This window comes from Macaca mulatta, chromosome 9, assembly GCF_049350105.2.
Source record: "Macaca mulatta isolate MMU2019108-1 chromosome 9, T2T-MMU8v2.0, whole genome shotgun sequence".
NCBI lineage: Eukaryota > Metazoa > Chordata > Mammalia > Primates > Cercopithecidae > Macaca > Macaca mulatta.
In genome coordinates this window covers 33,844,149-33,861,482 of record NC_133414.1, presented here as the reverse complement: position 1 = coordinate 33,861,482, position 17,334 = coordinate 33,844,149, and the positions used below count along the sequence as shown (strand labels likewise).

The 17,334-nt window shown below is 35.9% G+C and overlaps 1 protein-coding gene across 1 annotated transcript in view; it reads right to left on the bottom strand.

The window, feature by feature from the left end:
* The window catches only part of CCDC7 (coiled-coil domain containing 7), a 442,752-nt gene that overhangs the window by 409,512 nt on the left and 15,906 nt on the right, over positions 1 to 17,334 (bottom strand). Inside the window, exons 5-9 of the mRNA XM_028826154.2 lie at positions 16,466 to 16,486; positions 16,120 to 16,152; positions 7,896 to 8,062; positions 6,578 to 6,639; positions 5,099 to 5,155 (exon numbers count right to left, since the gene is read on the bottom strand). Coding sequence (XP_028681987.2) covers positions 5,099 to 5,155; positions 6,578 to 6,639; positions 7,896 to 8,062; positions 16,120 to 16,152; positions 16,466 to 16,486 — 340 coding nt within the window. The remainder of the gene's footprint in view (positions 1 to 5,098; positions 5,156 to 6,577; positions 6,640 to 7,895; positions 8,063 to 16,119; positions 16,153 to 16,465; positions 16,487 to 17,334) is intronic.

Below are 17,334 nucleotides of genomic sequence, written 5' to 3'. Positions count from 1 at the left end.
CAAACATTTAACTAAGAAATTATGCCAATTCTTTATGATCTCTTCCAGAAAATAGAAACATAGGGAACATTTCCTGACTCGTTCTATGAGGCCAGTATCACTCCAATACCAAAGCCGGACAAAGACATCACAAGAAAAGAAAACTATAGATGAATATCTTTCATGAATACATGTATGAAAATCCTCAACAAAACATTAGCAAATCACATACATAAATGTATAGAAAGAACTACACAACACAACCAAATGGGTTATTCCAGGTATGTAAGGCTGGTCCAATAATCAAAAATCAATTAATGTAATCTACATGCTAAAGAAGAAAAATCATATGATCATATCAATAAATGCAGAAAAAGTATTTGACAAAATCTAACACCTATCCATAATTTTAAAAAACTCTTTGTAAATTATAAATAAAATAGAAGTAAGCTTCCTCAGTTTGATAAAAAAAATCTACAAAAAGTTTACAGCTAACATCATACTTAATAGTGAAATCCTAAATGCTTCCTCCCTAAGATCAGGAAGAAGGTAAGCATGCCCATTTTCACCATGCTATTTAACATCATACTGGAAGTCCTAGCTAATGCAATAATGTAAGATAAGAAAATCAGAAGGAAGAAGTAGCACTGTCTGTTAGATAATGTGACTGTCTCTATAGAAAATCTCAAAGAATCACCAATATCCAGTAATAAACAATTATTGCAAATGTATAGGACACAAAAGTTAATTGCAATTGCTTTCCTATATACCAGAAACGAACTATTTGAATTTTAAATTATAGATATTAACACAATTTATAGTAGCACTGAAATTTCAACACTTCAGTGTAAATCTAAAAGAAAATATGTACAAGATCTATATGAGGAAAAGTTCATTACTCTGATGAAAGAAAGCAAGTAAGATCTAAATAAATGGAGAGAGATTTCATGTTCATAGAATGAAAGATACAATATTGTTAAGATACAAGTTCTTGTCCATTTAATCCATAGATTCAATGCAATCTCAATCAAAATTCCAGCAAGGTATTTTTTGGATACCAACAAATTATTTCCAAAGTTTATATGGAAAGGCAATAGACCCAGAGAAATCAACACAATGTTGAAGAACAACAAATTGGAGGACTGACACTACCCAACTTCAATACTTACTAAAAGCTAAAGTAATCAAGACATGTAGCACTGCCAAAATAGACAGACAAGCAAACAGAATAAAAAGCCCAGAAATAGACTCACAAATATACAGAACTGATCTTTGGCAAAGGAACAAAGGCAACTCCATGAAGAAAGAGTAGTCTTCTCAACAAATGATGCTGAAACAACTGGACATCCAAATGCAAAAAATAGTAATAATAAATAATGAATCTAGACACAGACTTTACACCTCTCACAAAAATTAACTCAAAATGGATCAGGCACAGTGGCTCACGCCTGTAATCCCAGTACTATGGGAGGCTGAGGTAGGCAGATCACGAGGTCAGGAGTTCGAGACCAGCCTGACCAACATGGTGAAACTCCATCTCTACTAAAAATACAAAAGTTTGCCGGGCATGGTGGCGCATGCCTGTGGTCCCAGCTGCTAGGGAGGCTGAGGCAGAAGAATCGCTTGAATGGGGAGGCAGAGGTTGCAGTGAGCCGAGATGGCACCATTGCACTCCAGCGACAGAGTGAGACTTCGTCTCAAAAAAAAAAAAAAAAATTAACTCAAAATGGATCATAATTATAAAATGCAAAACTATAAAACTTTTACAAGACAGTAGAAGAGACGATCTAGGTAACTTTGAGTCTGAAGGTGAATTTTTACATATAACACCTAAAGCACAATCATGAAATTAAAAAAAAATGGTAAGTTTGACTTTATTCTGGCTCTGCAAAAGACACTGCTAAAAGAATGAAAAGATAAGCCACAGACTGAGAGAATATCTTTGCCAAACACATATCTGATACAAGGCTTGTATCCAAAATATAAAAAGAACTTTTAAAACTCAACAATAAGAAAACAAACAACCCAATTTTTAAAATAGGTAAAAGATCTGAGCACCTCACCAAAGAAATGAAACAGATGGCAAATAAGCATATGAAAAGATGCTCAACATCATGCATAATCATGGAATTGCAAATGAAAACAATGAAATATCACTACAAAACTATTAGAATGGTTAAAAGCACAAACACTGTCAATTCTAAATGCTGACAAAGATGTGGAGCAACAAGAATTCTCCTCAATTGTAGGGGGGAATGTACAATGGTACAGCCCCTCTGCATGCTCATTTGGCAGTTTCTTATAATGCTAAACAACTCTTACTATATGACTTAGCAGTCATGCTGCTTTGTGTTTACCCAATTGAGCTGAAAACTTACATCCACAAAAAAACGTGCACAAAAGCGTTAATAGCAGCTTTATTTATAATTGCCGTAACATGGAAACAACCAAGATGCCCTTTCACAGGTAAATGGATAAATTGTAGTAAATCCATAAATTTATTATTTATCAGCAATAAAAAGAAATAAACTGTCAAACTATTGAAAGACATGGAGGAACTTTAACTGTACATTATTAGGTAAAAGAAAGACTAATATCAAATATACAACATTCTTGAAAAGGAAATACTATCGAAACAGTAAATAAACAGATTAGTGGTTTCCAGAGATTCAGGTGGATGGAGGAAGAGGTGAATAGGTGGGACACAGGGGATTTTTAGGGCAATTAAACTATTCTGTGTGACACTGTAATGGTGGATCCATGACATGATACATTTGTCAAAACCCACTGAGCTGTACAAGGCAAAAAGCAAACCAGATGTATGCTATGGACTGTAGTTAATAATAATGTATCAAAATTGGTTCATCAACCATAACAAATGCATCACATTAATGCAAAATGTTAATAATAGGGGAAGCTTTATGCAGTAAGCGGGGTGTGGGGGGAGTGCGCTAATGGGAACTCTCTATAATTTCTGTTCAATTTTTCTGTGATCCTAAAACTTCTCTAAAAAATAGTCTATTAAATGAAGCAACATCAAGATGAAATTGTGACCTAAAAGCAAAACCAGAGTGCAATACAAAGGTAGCTTCCGTCTTGCCAGCCAGGCTATAAGATTTAATAGAATTTAGGAAACAGGAAGGGAAGAGAGAATTAAGTGTGGCCAGAGAAGAAGAGAGGAGGTACTTTTAAAAGAAAATGATAGTGAACAAGTAAAACGCAGCAATAAAGAGAGTAAGTCTATACTAATAGAGCTAAGAAACTGAAACAACCGCCATTGGAAAAAGATCTTATGAATTTGCAAAGCATTTTCTCCATATTACACAATATAATTCTGTCCTCTGCTCCCCTTTAGAACCATGAGTAAAATCTCAACCATATTTTATCCTTTTGAAATGTGGTTTTCTGATTGGAAGATGTATTCCATTAAACTATGAGTGAGTACAGGGATTTCTGCTTTCATCCATGATGGAGCATCAGGGACCAGAATTACTCTTCTACCTTAAACCACTTAAATACTGGACAAAAATACATGAAACAGTGGTATTCAGAAATTGGAAAACAGTGAAAGCAGAATATATGGTAATAAAGTGGAAAGGCCCTGTGATGACCCCAATTTGCTGTCTGGAATTGCCAGTCCACACTATAGGGAAGGGGAACTCAGAGCATACTGGTTGCCTTGAGTTTAGGAAACAAAGTTCAGTGTTTGTGGAAGCCAAGGTACAATATTAGAAGGAAGGCAACCATACAGACTGAGAGAGAGAAAAAGAGAGAGCTCTTGAGAGGTTCATAGATGTACAACGGATTCCCCTTGATGTATACAGAGGTTTTCACTATCTAGTCCAAAGTTCTATACACCTTTCTACCCCACCTAGTCAGTCAGACCTCTCTTGGATCAGACATCTCTACAGAACTTGGGAGTGCTGTAAGATGTGCAGCTGTCCTTGGTTTAAACATGGCAAGGTTTGGGTTTAAAGCTGAAGTTGAAAGAGGGCAGAATTCCCAGCAACCTGTTCCAAGCAAACATTATTTTCTACTTTTGAACTGTATTCCACAGTGTGCTTTACACTATTATTTCAAAATTCTCTCCAGCCCTAAGACATGAGTAAGTTATTGACAAGTAGTCATAAACTTAACAGACAAGCTCTAGCAGCTCTTTATATTCCTGAACTGACAACTACTCATCTGCAGTGAAAGCATTTGTGGATATAATTCCTAGTAACAAAATCTACAAACTACTTAAATTTATCACTGCTACACCTCAAAGGCCTGCCAACGTTTCAGTATTATGTTCTAATCACAACTCCCTTCTATTGACAAGTAGTCATAAACTTAACAGACAAGCTCTAGCAGCTCTTTATATTCCTGAACTGACAACTACTCATCTGCAGTGAAAGCATTTGTGGATATAATTCCTAGTAACAAAATCTACAAACTACTTAAATTTGTCACTGCTACACCTCAAAGGCCTGCCAACGTTTCAGTATTATGTTCTAATCACAACTCATAATCCTCCATTCCATGTACTAACATGCACTCCTCAAAAATTAATCTAGGCCGGGCGCAATGGCTCACGTCTGTAATCCCAACACTTTGGGAGGCTGAGGCAGGCAGATTACCTGAGGTCAGGAGTTCGAGACTAACCTGGCCAACATAGTGAAACTCTCTCTACTAAAAAAATAGATAGATAGATGGATGGATAGATAGATAGATAGATAGATAGATAGATAGATAGATAGATAGATAGACACAAAAGTTATAAAAGTTAGCTGGGTGTGGTGGTGCATGCCTGTAATCCCAGCTACTCGGGAGGCTGAGAGACGAGAATCACTTGAACCCAGGAGGCAGAGGTTGCAGTGAGCTGAGATCATGCCACTGCACTCCAGCCTGGGCAACAGAGCAAGACTCTGTCTCAAAAAAAAAAAAAAAAACTAGTTTCAATAACACATATCCTTAACTAAGAATTTTAATAGTTGCTTGACAACCAGCTCAACTGTATGGCTCCAAACTCCAAGGCAGGGAGTCTGCACTGTTAATCTAATAATTATTACTTTAAATTATAGAAATTAATGTAACAGAGGTTATTATCACAATAATGCTTTAATGAATGGAAACTTACGTGGTTCTGTTGCAGAAACACCTTTAAATTCATCAGTTGAGTGGGCTTCTATGAATTCTGAAATAATTAAAAGTGTATTTGTCACTATAAATTTCAAACAGCAATTATATATACTAATTGAGTTTAAATTTTATTGTTTTAATTTTAGGAACTTATTAAAAGAAAGAAAACTTTGAAAAAATAATAGCTGCCAACACTGCAGATCTTCCCAATCAGGCAACAAATAGTAACATTTAAAAGAATGTGTGTAACAGCTGATTATAAACCACTTTCTCACCAAAACTTGTTTTTGCTCTTGTATTCGCTTATATTCGTTGATTGTACCATCATTATCTAGTCTTCCTTCTATATCCGGTCACCAACTTTCAAGTAAATATTTCTCAAACCTGACTCCCTTCTTCTTTTCACTAGTCTTTGAATATAGGTATTTATCACACATCTAAGATATAATAACTTCCCTTTCCTACTCCTAGTCCCCAAATCTAGCTTCTACAGTGCAGTCAGGAAAAAACTTCTCTAAAATTAAATCCTACAAAAAATCTTCAATGATTCTTTATTATTTTTTTAAAAAGTCTAAGCTCCTTAGCAGAGCATCCATTCCCACTATGACTGGCCCTCTGTTACTTCATCCCTATATATCGCTTCTTACTCTAATACCAATCCAGTTGTAATTCTCTATGTATGTTGTTTGTTCATGCTATTGTCTTCTTAAAATACCAAATATTTCCCTTCTTTACTTTACTAAATCCTATTCTCCCTTTAAAGTTGCATAAAGTCTTCCTAACTCCTTAGGTTGAACAGATTGCTCCTTTCTGTGGACCCAATGCAAATTCCACATGCCTTTATCATGCATAACACTGTACTAACGTGCTAGACAATGTACTTGTATCCTTACTAAGCTGTAAGTTTTATGGAAGTAACAACCACATTGTTGTCTGCACAGGGGATACACATTGTATTCATTTTGTATGTTCCCAGAATCTGGAACATAATAAAAACTTTTATTAAAATATCAAACTCACTATTAAATATTATCTAAATTTACCATTGTATAATTTTATAACTGTAAATTTTTTTACTTTAAGTTTCAAAATGTTAATACACTTAGGAAACCCCATAAAAGTCAAACATGCTGGGCATAATGGCTCATGCCTGTAATCCTAACATTTTGGGAGCCCAAGGTAGGAGGATCTCTTGAGGCCAGAAGTTAAAGACCAGTCTGGGCAACATAGTGAGACCTACATGTGTACAAAAAAAAATCAGCTGGCCTCAGTGGCTTGTGCCTGTGGTCCTAGCTACCTCAAAAGGCTGAGCAGAAAGGATCGCCTGAGCCCAAGAGTTTGAGGCTGCAGTGAGCAATATTCATGCAACTACACTCCAGCATGGGTGACAGAGTGAGACTCTCTCTTTAAAAGATAAAAATAATAACAAAATTTTTAATAAAATTTTTAAGGACAAACATGTATAAAATATTATCACCTTCAATTTTCTGTGCTACAGCTTCACAACTTTTCACTGCTTCTGGTCGATTTTCTTCATCCCTGTTCACGTTCAATAAATGAAACATTTTTTAATATATCAAAGAGTAAGAGTTTAAATTACACTAAAATAAGAACTAAAATGTGTAGTCTAGACATATGAAGTTTGTAAAATAAAAATTAAACATATCTTTAATCTTTATTCACAGACACTAAGGTAAACTTACAAGTTACAAGTTGAAAAGTCAAACTAAACTATGCAATTTTATGAATTCCATGTAGGCCATGAATATAATTAAGTATACCAAAAACATTAACAACAAAAATAGCAAAAATAAATTGTTAGAAACATGAGGTATCTTTTTGTCAAATATTATTATCAGTCATATAATGATGAAGGACATAAGTTCTGGAGTGAGACTAGCTGACCTTTGGGTCAAAACCTGTTTCATCCACTTACTTATTATATGAACTCAGCCAGGTACATTACTTAACCTCTATTGGCTTCAGTTTATTCTCATTAAAATTGGGGTATAATAGTACCTTTCTCATAAAGTAGTTATGAAAATCAAAGATTATACATGTAAAGTTACTACAAAAATCCCTAGTACACAGCAGACACTTAAATGTCAAGTATGAATATGGTCTAAACCTTAACCTCTGAGCCAAGGATCTAGTTATGCAACCCTCAGGAGCCAACTCAAGTACCACTCTCTTCATTATTTTCAGTTATTGACAGAGATATCACTAACGTAACTGCATAACTAGTGGTCCCTCCCAACTATGGGTACGTATATTCTATTTTAACACTAAAAAATAATGTTTTGTCTGTTTAATGCAAAAGCATGGCTGCTTATAAATGTAAAACTTTTACTTGGATAAGCTGTTGATATAATTTTTAATGAACTTGTTCATCAACAATGAAGTATTTCATTAGATCTTAGTTTCCTATTTATTACTAGGAGTTACCTAATCAAACTGAAAAAAGAATTTATGAGCCGGATATTTCAAAGCTAGCAATGTCCAATATAACTTTCTAATAACAGCCACATGTGGGTACTAAGCACCTGAAATGTGGCTAGTGTGACTAAGAAACTGATTTTCTACATTGAATTTGCATAGCCATATGCAGCTAATGTCTCCTGTATTGCACATCTCAGATTATTAAAAATTGCAAATAGAAACAAGTTGACTAGACCTGATTTGACTAAGAAGCCCTGTGTACAGCCATCATATCTGACTCATTATCTTACATTCAGTGCTAATTATATACCATTTCTTATTGTTTTTGATTCAATTAGTTCTGATATTTCACTTACATGGTTTTAGACAACATGACTTTCCAGGAGGATTTAGACCTCTGTTTAAGGCGATTCTTCAGTTCTTCAAATCTTTGTAAAAGGCGTACTATTTGTGCAATACTTAAAGTGACTGTTTTGTCAGGTTCTGGAGGCTCTGCTTGTAAAAGAGTTTGATCTTTACTTATCTAAAATAATAAAATTAACCAGTTACTTAGTAAATACCCATTTTGTTCCCATACCTCAAATAAATTTCATTATTTCCTTTATTAAATCAAAGTAATTTTTATATTATTCTTATCTATAGCTATAGCCAAGTAATGCTATAATATTTTACAAATGTATTTATATGAGCAATTATCTATGAACAGAATTACAGCTCAGTGATGGTTTTTACATGTAAAACCTGAAATCTAATAATCTGTTTAATGTTAAAATATATAGGAATTTTAAGCAAGTCCAATAACAATAAATGCAACTCAAAATATTTACAAGAGTAATTCTAAATTGTTTCCCATAAATTCTTTTTAAGAATACCCTTACTGTGGTAAATTAACTAAAGATAATAATTTTTTCTCAAAGGCTAATACTGTCTATTACTAACTCCCGGAAGTTAAAATATAAAAGTCTATGGAACTAGCATTTTTCCAGTCTGCGTGGGGAAGACTGAGACATAGTTGTGTGTCTTGAGACCTTTAGAATAGACCAAGCTAAAAAATAACAGGCAGTGAGAAGAAACAGCAAAATTCACAGAATAAGATGACCATAATTACTATTCTAGGTAATAAGTTTACTTAAAGAAAATTCAGCAAGAATGAGTGTCCAGAAACCACAGCAAAAGAAACCTACAAACAGCCAATGTGTGGAGACATAAACAAGCAGAACAGCAATTGGGGTCAGAAAGTTTTGATAGGAAAATGACACAGAATATTTACAAGAGTAATGCTAAAATAATTGCTTGCCCTAAATTCAGAGATCCACCCATGTAGAGATCTCCAATCCTTATGCTAGGAGGAAAAGTTGGAGAAAAAATGAAGTCAAGGACTTAGCAAAGATAAATTCCAGCATTGGGGATTTAGAACAGAGACTTCATTTTTGGAATGAGTGGAATGAGAGTAGGATGTAACAGCAGGAAGTAAATGCTGGGCAACACACTAGAAGTCTGAGCTTGGGTGTAGGGAAGATATGACAAGGAACACAGAATAGATGGAAGGGAAGCAGGAGACCTATGGAAACTTTATAGACAAAGGAAAGATCCCAAATAAGAAGCCACAAATCATAAATTGAGTCAAAAATAATGTCATCAGTTTACTGTGTCTCACCTCAACAATCTATTCTTCATTGTGTTGTCTGAGATAGTGGAATATTTCTTCCTTGACCGGTGGTCTGATGTTAACCTTTTTCAGCAGAGCATCCTGAAGAGGCATTGGAAGAGGAAGAAGCTTCTCTTCCTAGTTTCGTGTCTCTCTCTGCTTCTTCCTCAGGCAGTGTGTAGTATATTTTATAGTACTCACCCCCAGAAAATTTCAACAGCATCAGCTCATGGATGACTTCCTGGTAAGGTCCCTGTCATGGCAGATTCCTATGGGCAGCTTCCCCCAGAACTTTGTAGCAAAATTCACCAGTGCAGAGCCTCCCTTAGGGAAGTTTTCCAACATATCACCCTTGTGAACAGCTTCCCAGCAGGAAGTACAGCACCTCTCTGGAAGGTGGCTTTCCTAGCATCACAGAGGGCAGATTCCTAAGTGTACCACCTTCATGGACAGCTTCCCAGTGAGTTCAAGCTCCACCAGCCTCGCAGCCCAGCAAACTTCTCTGCCATGTAGTGATGAAAGCTGCTCCCTCTTCAGAAGTTCTGCACCTTAGCCCTGCATTGCTGGGAGGGAATGATTGGGGATATTCATATTCTGATTCCACCCTAGGAGTTGAAGTTGTTCCCTCTATCTTCTACTCCTGTATTCATTAGAATTATCTTTACTCCTTTAGTAGAATGTCTATCAATATCCTTCAGTAGATATTCCTCTGTTACAATAATTCTTTATATCAAACTTTCCCTAACCAAATTACTGTGTGGTTTTTGTCCCTTGATTAGACTCTTGATACATTACATTTCCCAATAAACATTAAATTTTAACAGAAGTCCTTTCTGGGAAAAAAGATGAAGTCACAGAACTAAAAGAGTATGGAATATAGACAGTGGGTTATCAGCTAAATGGTTTCTTCAGAAAGACCTTGGGGCACAGATTCCAGCAGGACAACTCTGAAAAGTACAGGCTACTGCAGGCTCAGCCTACATTTCTCTGGTGCAGCTCACCATATACTCTAATGGTTTCCACATGTATCTCTGTTAATGCAACATGTAATGCAACATGATCACTGACATTAACCTCGCCAGCATGTACTGACAATAAATTTTGTCAGCAGTAAAAAGATTATCACAAGATTCTCAAATGTTAGTGTGCATGAGAATCCCTTGTTTCCTACCTGTTGAAGCAGTAGATTCCTAACTCACAGACTCACAAAAGAAATCTAATCCAGTAACGTGCACTTATAACAGGTATCTTGGGTGACATTTAAACATGTTCTACCAACTACACTTTAAGAAAGATTCCTTGAGGAGCCCTCTCCCACCACTCCTATTCAACACAGTATTGAAAGTCCTGGTCAGAGCAATCAGACAAGAGAAAGAAATAAAGTGCATCCAAATAGGAAGAGTGGAAGTCAAACTATCCCTGCTTATAGACAACATAATCCTGTATCTAGAAAACCCCAAAGTCTTGGCCCAAAACCTCCCTCAGCTGATAAACAGCCTCAGCAAAGTCTCAAGATACAAAGTCAATGTACAAAAATCACTAGCATTCCTATACATCAACAACAGTCGAGCCAAGAGCCAAATCAAGAGCCAATCCCGTTCACAATTGCCACAAAAAGAATACCTAGGAACACAGCTAACCAGGGAGGTGAACAATCTCTACAAGGAGAACTACAAAACACTGCTCAAAGAAATCAGAAATGATACCAACAAATGGAAAAACAGTCCATGTGCATGGATAGAAAGAATCAAATTATTAAAATGGCCATACTGCCCAAAGTAAATTTATAGATCCAATGATATTCCTATCAAACTAACAACGAAATTCTTCACAGAACTAGAAAAAATCTATTTTAAAGTTCATATGGAACCAAAAACAGCCCAAAGAGCCAAGGCAATCCAAAGCAAAAGGAACAAATCTGGAGGCATCACACTACCCAACTTCAAACTATACTATAGGGTTACAGTAACCAAAACAGCATGGTACTGGCACAAAAACAGACACATAGAGCAATGGAACAGAATAGAGAAGCCAGAAATAAGGCTGCACACCTACAATTATCTGATCTTTGACAAACCTGACAAAAGCAAACAATGAAAAAAGGATTCCCTATTCAATAAATGAGGCTGGGATAACTCGTTAACCATGTGCAGAAGATTTAAACTGGACTCACTGCTTACATCATATACAAAAATTAACTCAAGATGAATAAAAGACTTAAATGTAAAACCCAAAACTATAAAAATTCTGGAAGACAACCTAGGCATTATGATTCTGGACACAGGAATGGGCAAAGACTCCATGAAGACGCCAAAAGCAATTGCAACAAAGCAAAATTTAACAAATAGGATCTAATTAAACTTAAGAGCTTCTGTGCAGCAAAAGAAACTATCAACAGAGTAAACAGGCAACCTAGAAATTGGGAGAAAACATTTGCAAACTATTCATCTGACAAAGGCCTAATATCCAACATCTATAAGAAACTTAAGCAAATTTATAAGACGCAAACAAACAACACCATTAAAAAGTGGACAAGGCCAGGCGCAGTGGCTCACGCCTGTAATCCTAGCACTTTGGGAGGCTGAGGCAGGCAGATTCCTGAGCTCAGGAGTTTGAGACCAGCCTGGGCAACATGGTGTAACCCTGTCTCTACTAAAATACAAAAAAAAAAAAAAAATTAGCTGGGCATGGTGGCATACACCTGTAGTCCCAGCTACTTGGGAGGCTGAGGCAGGAGAACTGCTTGAACCCGGGAAGCTGAGGCAGGAGAACTGCTTGAACCGAGGAGGCAGAGGTAGCAGTGAGCCGAGATCGTGCCACTGCACTCCAGCCTGGCGACAGAGCAAGACTCTGTCTCAAAAAAAAGAAAAAAAAAAAAAAAGGTGGACACAGGACATGAATAGATACTTTTCAAAAGAAGACATACATGGGACCAACAATCATATGAAAAAAAGCTCAACATCACTGATCATTAGAGAAAAGCAAATCAAACCACAATGAGACACCATCTCATACCAGTCAGAATTACTATTATTAAAAAGTTAAAAAGTAATAATAAAAGGTGCTGGCAAGGTTGTGGAGAAAAAATTGCTTATACACTGTTGGTGGGAGTATAAATTAGTTCCCTGTTGTGGAAAACAGTATGGTGATTCCTCAAATATCTAAAAACAGAACTACCATTTGACCCAGCAATACCATTACTAGGTATACACCGAAGGGAAAATAAATCATCCTGTCATAAAGACACGTGCATGTGTATGTTCACTGCATCACTATTCACAATAGCAAAGACATGGAATCGACCTAAATGTCCATCAGTGGTTGACTGGATGAAGAAAATGTGGTATATATATACCATGGAATACTATGCAGCCATATAAACGCATGAGATCATGTATTTTGCAGGAACATGGATGGAACTGGAGGCCATTATCCTTATCAAACTAGCACAGGAACATAAAACCTAATACTGCATATTCTCACTTGCAAGTGGGAGCTAAATGATGAGAACTCATGAACACAAAGAAGGGAACAATAGACACTGGGGTCTACATGAGGGTGGAAGGAGAGGAGCAGAAAAGATAACTATTGGGTATTGGGCTTAATATGTGGGTGATGAAATAATCTGTACAACAAATACCTGTGACATGAGTTTACGTAAATAACAAACCTGTACATGTACCCCTGAACTTAAAATAAAATTTACGAAAAAAAAAAAAGAGAAACACTCCTTGAAAAACAGCAGATAATACAAACCTTTAGATAATGTATCTGGTATACCAAATTAATAAAATATTTAAGATAAGCAATGATGGGTTTAAACATTGAAAAACTTGAAATTCCAGATCAGAAGTATACTGTGTAGTGGGGGTTCCTCCTGGTGATTATGAATGCACCGGTTGGGATTTCAGGCATAATGGACATGATAGTAACTAACAATAAGGTGTAGACACAGAGAAAAGTGGACACATCTGACAGTTATTTAGAAAGTAAAACCCAGAGGACTTGTGGATAGATTAAATATCAGGAATAGATGGAAGTGAGTTGTCAGGAATGGTTTCCACATTTCACATTTACCCAATCTGATAAATAGTACTCATTCACTAAGATAGGGAACATTAGAAGAGTTTAGGAGGAAAAAATTCATATTTCTGACCCATTGCATCTGAGGTGGAATAGTCAAGTAAGCAATTATATACAAACCCTGGAGTTCAGAGAAACATTTTGAGCAAAAGGTATATGTTTCTAAATTACATGCATAAAGATAATACTTGAATGGAAAAACTGGATGAGACTGCCTAGGGAGAAAGTTTGGAGCAAAAAGAAAAAAGGCATAGGATAAAACTTTGAGGTACTCCAACATTTACTGGTTGGGTTAAGGAGGGGACTTTAAAAAGAAGATAGCCAAAGAGGTAAAACAATAGCCAGGAAAATGTAATTCACAGAAGCCAAAGGAATAGTGTTTCAAAAATGAGGGCACAATCAATAATATTAATTATAGCTGAGGCAAAAAAAAAAAAAAGTCTGTTTAATTTAACAACATACAATTTACTGGGAACCATATGGAGAGAATGTTTTACTTGTCAGAGAGACAGAATTCAGTCTGGATAGATTGAGAAATGCTTGGGAAATAAGAGCATAGTGTATAGTAAATTAATATACAAATAAATGTGGCTCTGAATGTGTGACACATGCTCCATGGCTAAACTCTTAAGGGTTATTACAGGAAATCCATAAACAACTCTAATTGTTTTACTTAATACCCTTAGTTGTCTCTTACAAGGAAAGAGTGCCCAGATTAATCTCTTCACTAGGTGCCAGTTTATTCATTGAATACTTAAAAAAAAAAAAAAAAAGACCCAATTAGTTTCATTGTTCAAAGACTGTCTACTCTGTTTTTCTCTCCACTCGCTTATAAATCTGCTTTGCCTTTACACCCTGGTAATAATCTAATGACTGTTTCCCTAATATGAGTAAATTTGCATACAAAATAATTTTTTTAAAACAGGCTAATAGAGGACATGGAAATAGGCCTTTAGAGAGGAATGTGGATCAAATGAGAGATAAAAGAGCATATTTAAAAATTGAAAGGAAGGATAAAATTTAATGAGAGAAATTGAATATACAAGAGAGAATAATTAATTAATCAAAGTTCTTGAGAACGCATGGCAGGGCACAGTGGCTCGCACCTGTAATCCCAGCACTTTGGGAGGCAGAGGCGAGGGAATTGCATGAGTCCAGGAGTTCAAGACCAGCCTGGGCAACATGGCGAAACCCCATCTCTATTAAAAAAAAATACCAATTAGCCAGGCATGGTGGCTCACACCTGTGGTCCCAGCTACTTGAGAGGCTGAGGTTGGAGAATCACCTGAGCCCAGGAGGTCAAGCCTTCAGTGAGCCGAGATCAAATCACTGCAGTCCAGCCAGGGCAACCAGAATGAGACCCTGTCTCAAAAACACAAACAAACAAACAAACACAGAATCTTGAGAAGACCAGAGGATATGAAATCCAAAATAGAAGCGAAATAATTAGTCATATGTATAAGAAAGAACAATATATCTGTCTTAACAGGAAAAATGAAAGAGAAAATGAGTACAGATGTTAATATTTTGTTAGGTAGCAGGAATTGAAGGAGTTCCAACCAATGACTTACATTTAGAGTATTCCAAGTGTTTGGCAGCCAGAGCAGTATTTAAAGTAATAATTGGAAAAACAGAAATTTATAGTTCAAGAATAAGTTGCCTAAATTAGTGATTTTTAAAATAAAGTAATTTTGTTAATGACAAGGTGCACAGTGTGACTGGAAGTGGAGGCCAAGAGATCTTTGGAGATGAGGAAGTCAAGAAAGTAAGAGGCCAGGGTTTTGGATAGGTCATGTACATTGACATGACTGAGTGTAAAAGAATAGTAAAAGTAAACCCATTAATAAAATAATAAAAAGAGGTTGATGGATGAAAAGAAGATGACAAGATGAGTTTCCAAAGTTGCAAAGAAGAACACCTTTTAAAAGAGGGTAGAGGAATAGTAGACTTCACTTTAACCCTACCTCTCTGGAAGGATAATGACCACTATGCCATAATCAAAGAATGACTAACACTTTTCCAATGTCAATCAAATGTATCCTAAAGCAAAGAGTATATAGACCATGAAAGTCTTCTATTCTGGGACCAGAGATAAAACAATGAGAAGATGCTAGGATATAGTCCCAGTTCATGCATTTAAGGTTCTATCTATATTTATCCTTTAACTTTACACCCCCAAAGAAACTGGCCTCTTTTCTTTGAAAAGCCTGGGCTTCAAGAGTGTTTAATTGGACTGAACCATAAGTGTGACCAAATGAGAACTAAAATAATTCTGTAAATCAGTAAAGCTACCCTGGAAATCATTCCAATATACTAACAGCATATATAAAGTGTTTTCCAAAGTAGAATTAAAAGCCCCTAAGCCCCTAGTTTGAGACCAGTAGTTCTCAAACTAATGGTAAAGTACCTGAATCAAAAGTGTAAAAGAACATCATTAAAATAACATATTTCATCTATAGAAAATCGATACATAATTTTATGTCTATACATACATCATCATTTAGCATGATTTTTTTAAATATGGTAGAAAGTTTTAAAGTGAAAGATTCTCTCATCGCCCTTTTATGTAAATTGGAAAAAAATGATAACTTAGTTTCCATTATTCAATTTTAGGAAAAAACATGTGTCAGTCAAACTTGGAGTACACCAGATATATGCAGGGACATAGGGTGTAAGTCACTGAGAAATATTTTATCCCATCCACTTACTCCTTGTCTACCTAAATCAAAAGATTACTTTATAACCAACAGTTATTCAAAAATGACTTACACATGCTTAACTTATACATAATCCAAATTGGTTTTCAAATGAGTTAAAAAATATTAACAATTTTAAAACATTAGACTTACTTCTTCCATCTGATTGACTTGCCACTGAAACCACTTTAAGAAAACAAAAGAGGGACAAAAAAAGAAATAGTGACTATTTAAATTTCAGCAATGAAATAAATATCTATATAAATGTGTGTCTGTGTCTGTGACTCTTCATCCATCAAATATCAGCCCTGACCGAAATATCACTTGGGATTCAGAATGGGGCTAATGCACTATACAAATGAACATAAAATTCTTAAACATATAGAGCAGCAAGTATGGAATTCCTTCTACTCCCTTAAAATTTAGAAACCTCTTCTTCATTGGCATGTATTTCTGTGTTAAGTTTTAGTAGGCTTAAGAAGTGATATATTGAACATACCTTAAAAAGAGATTCCAAAATCTGAAAAATAAAGTTTTAATTAACACGTTTAAAAATAGAACACTTAACCATGTATTATATAATATTTAGTTCAGTCTTTTGCAATTTTCAATCACAAAAATGTACTAAGTATTAAATTATAACTTTATAAATCTGTAGTTGAAAATTATAATTTTTTATTTACAGACAGTGCTTTTAGTTCACCTTGCATAGACAACTTCATTCTAGAATTTAAAAATAATTTTTCTTTCTATATATAGAAAGGGAGAAAGAGGGAAAGAGAGACAGAATCTCACTGCCACCCAGGCTTGAGTGCAGCAGCGCACTCATAGCTCACTATAACGTTGAACTCCTAGGCTCAAGTGATCCACTTGCCTCAGCCTCCTGAGTAGCTAGGACTACATGGGCACGCCCCCATACCTGGCTAATTTTTAATTTTGTTTTTAATAGGGACAGAGTTTGGTCATATTGCCCAGGTTGGTCTCAAACTCCTGGCCACAAACGATCCTCCTATCTCAGCCTCCCAAAGCACTGAGCATGAGCCATCACACCTGACCCTAATACATCTATATCAGGAAGCCCCCAAACAATTCCCAAATGTATTTCGTATATTTTCTTAATATAGGTAAGGAGGCTGGGTGTGGTGGCTCATGCCTGTAATCCCAGCACTTTGGGAGACCAAGGCAGGTGGATCACCTGAAGTTGGAAGTTCGAGACCAGCCTGACCAACATGGAGAAACCCCGTCTCTACTAAAAATACAAAACTTAGCCAGGTGTGGTGGTGCATGCCTATAATCCCAGCTACTAGGGAGGCTGAAGCAGGAGAATCACTTGAACCCAGTAGGCGGAGGTTGCAGTGAGCCAAGATC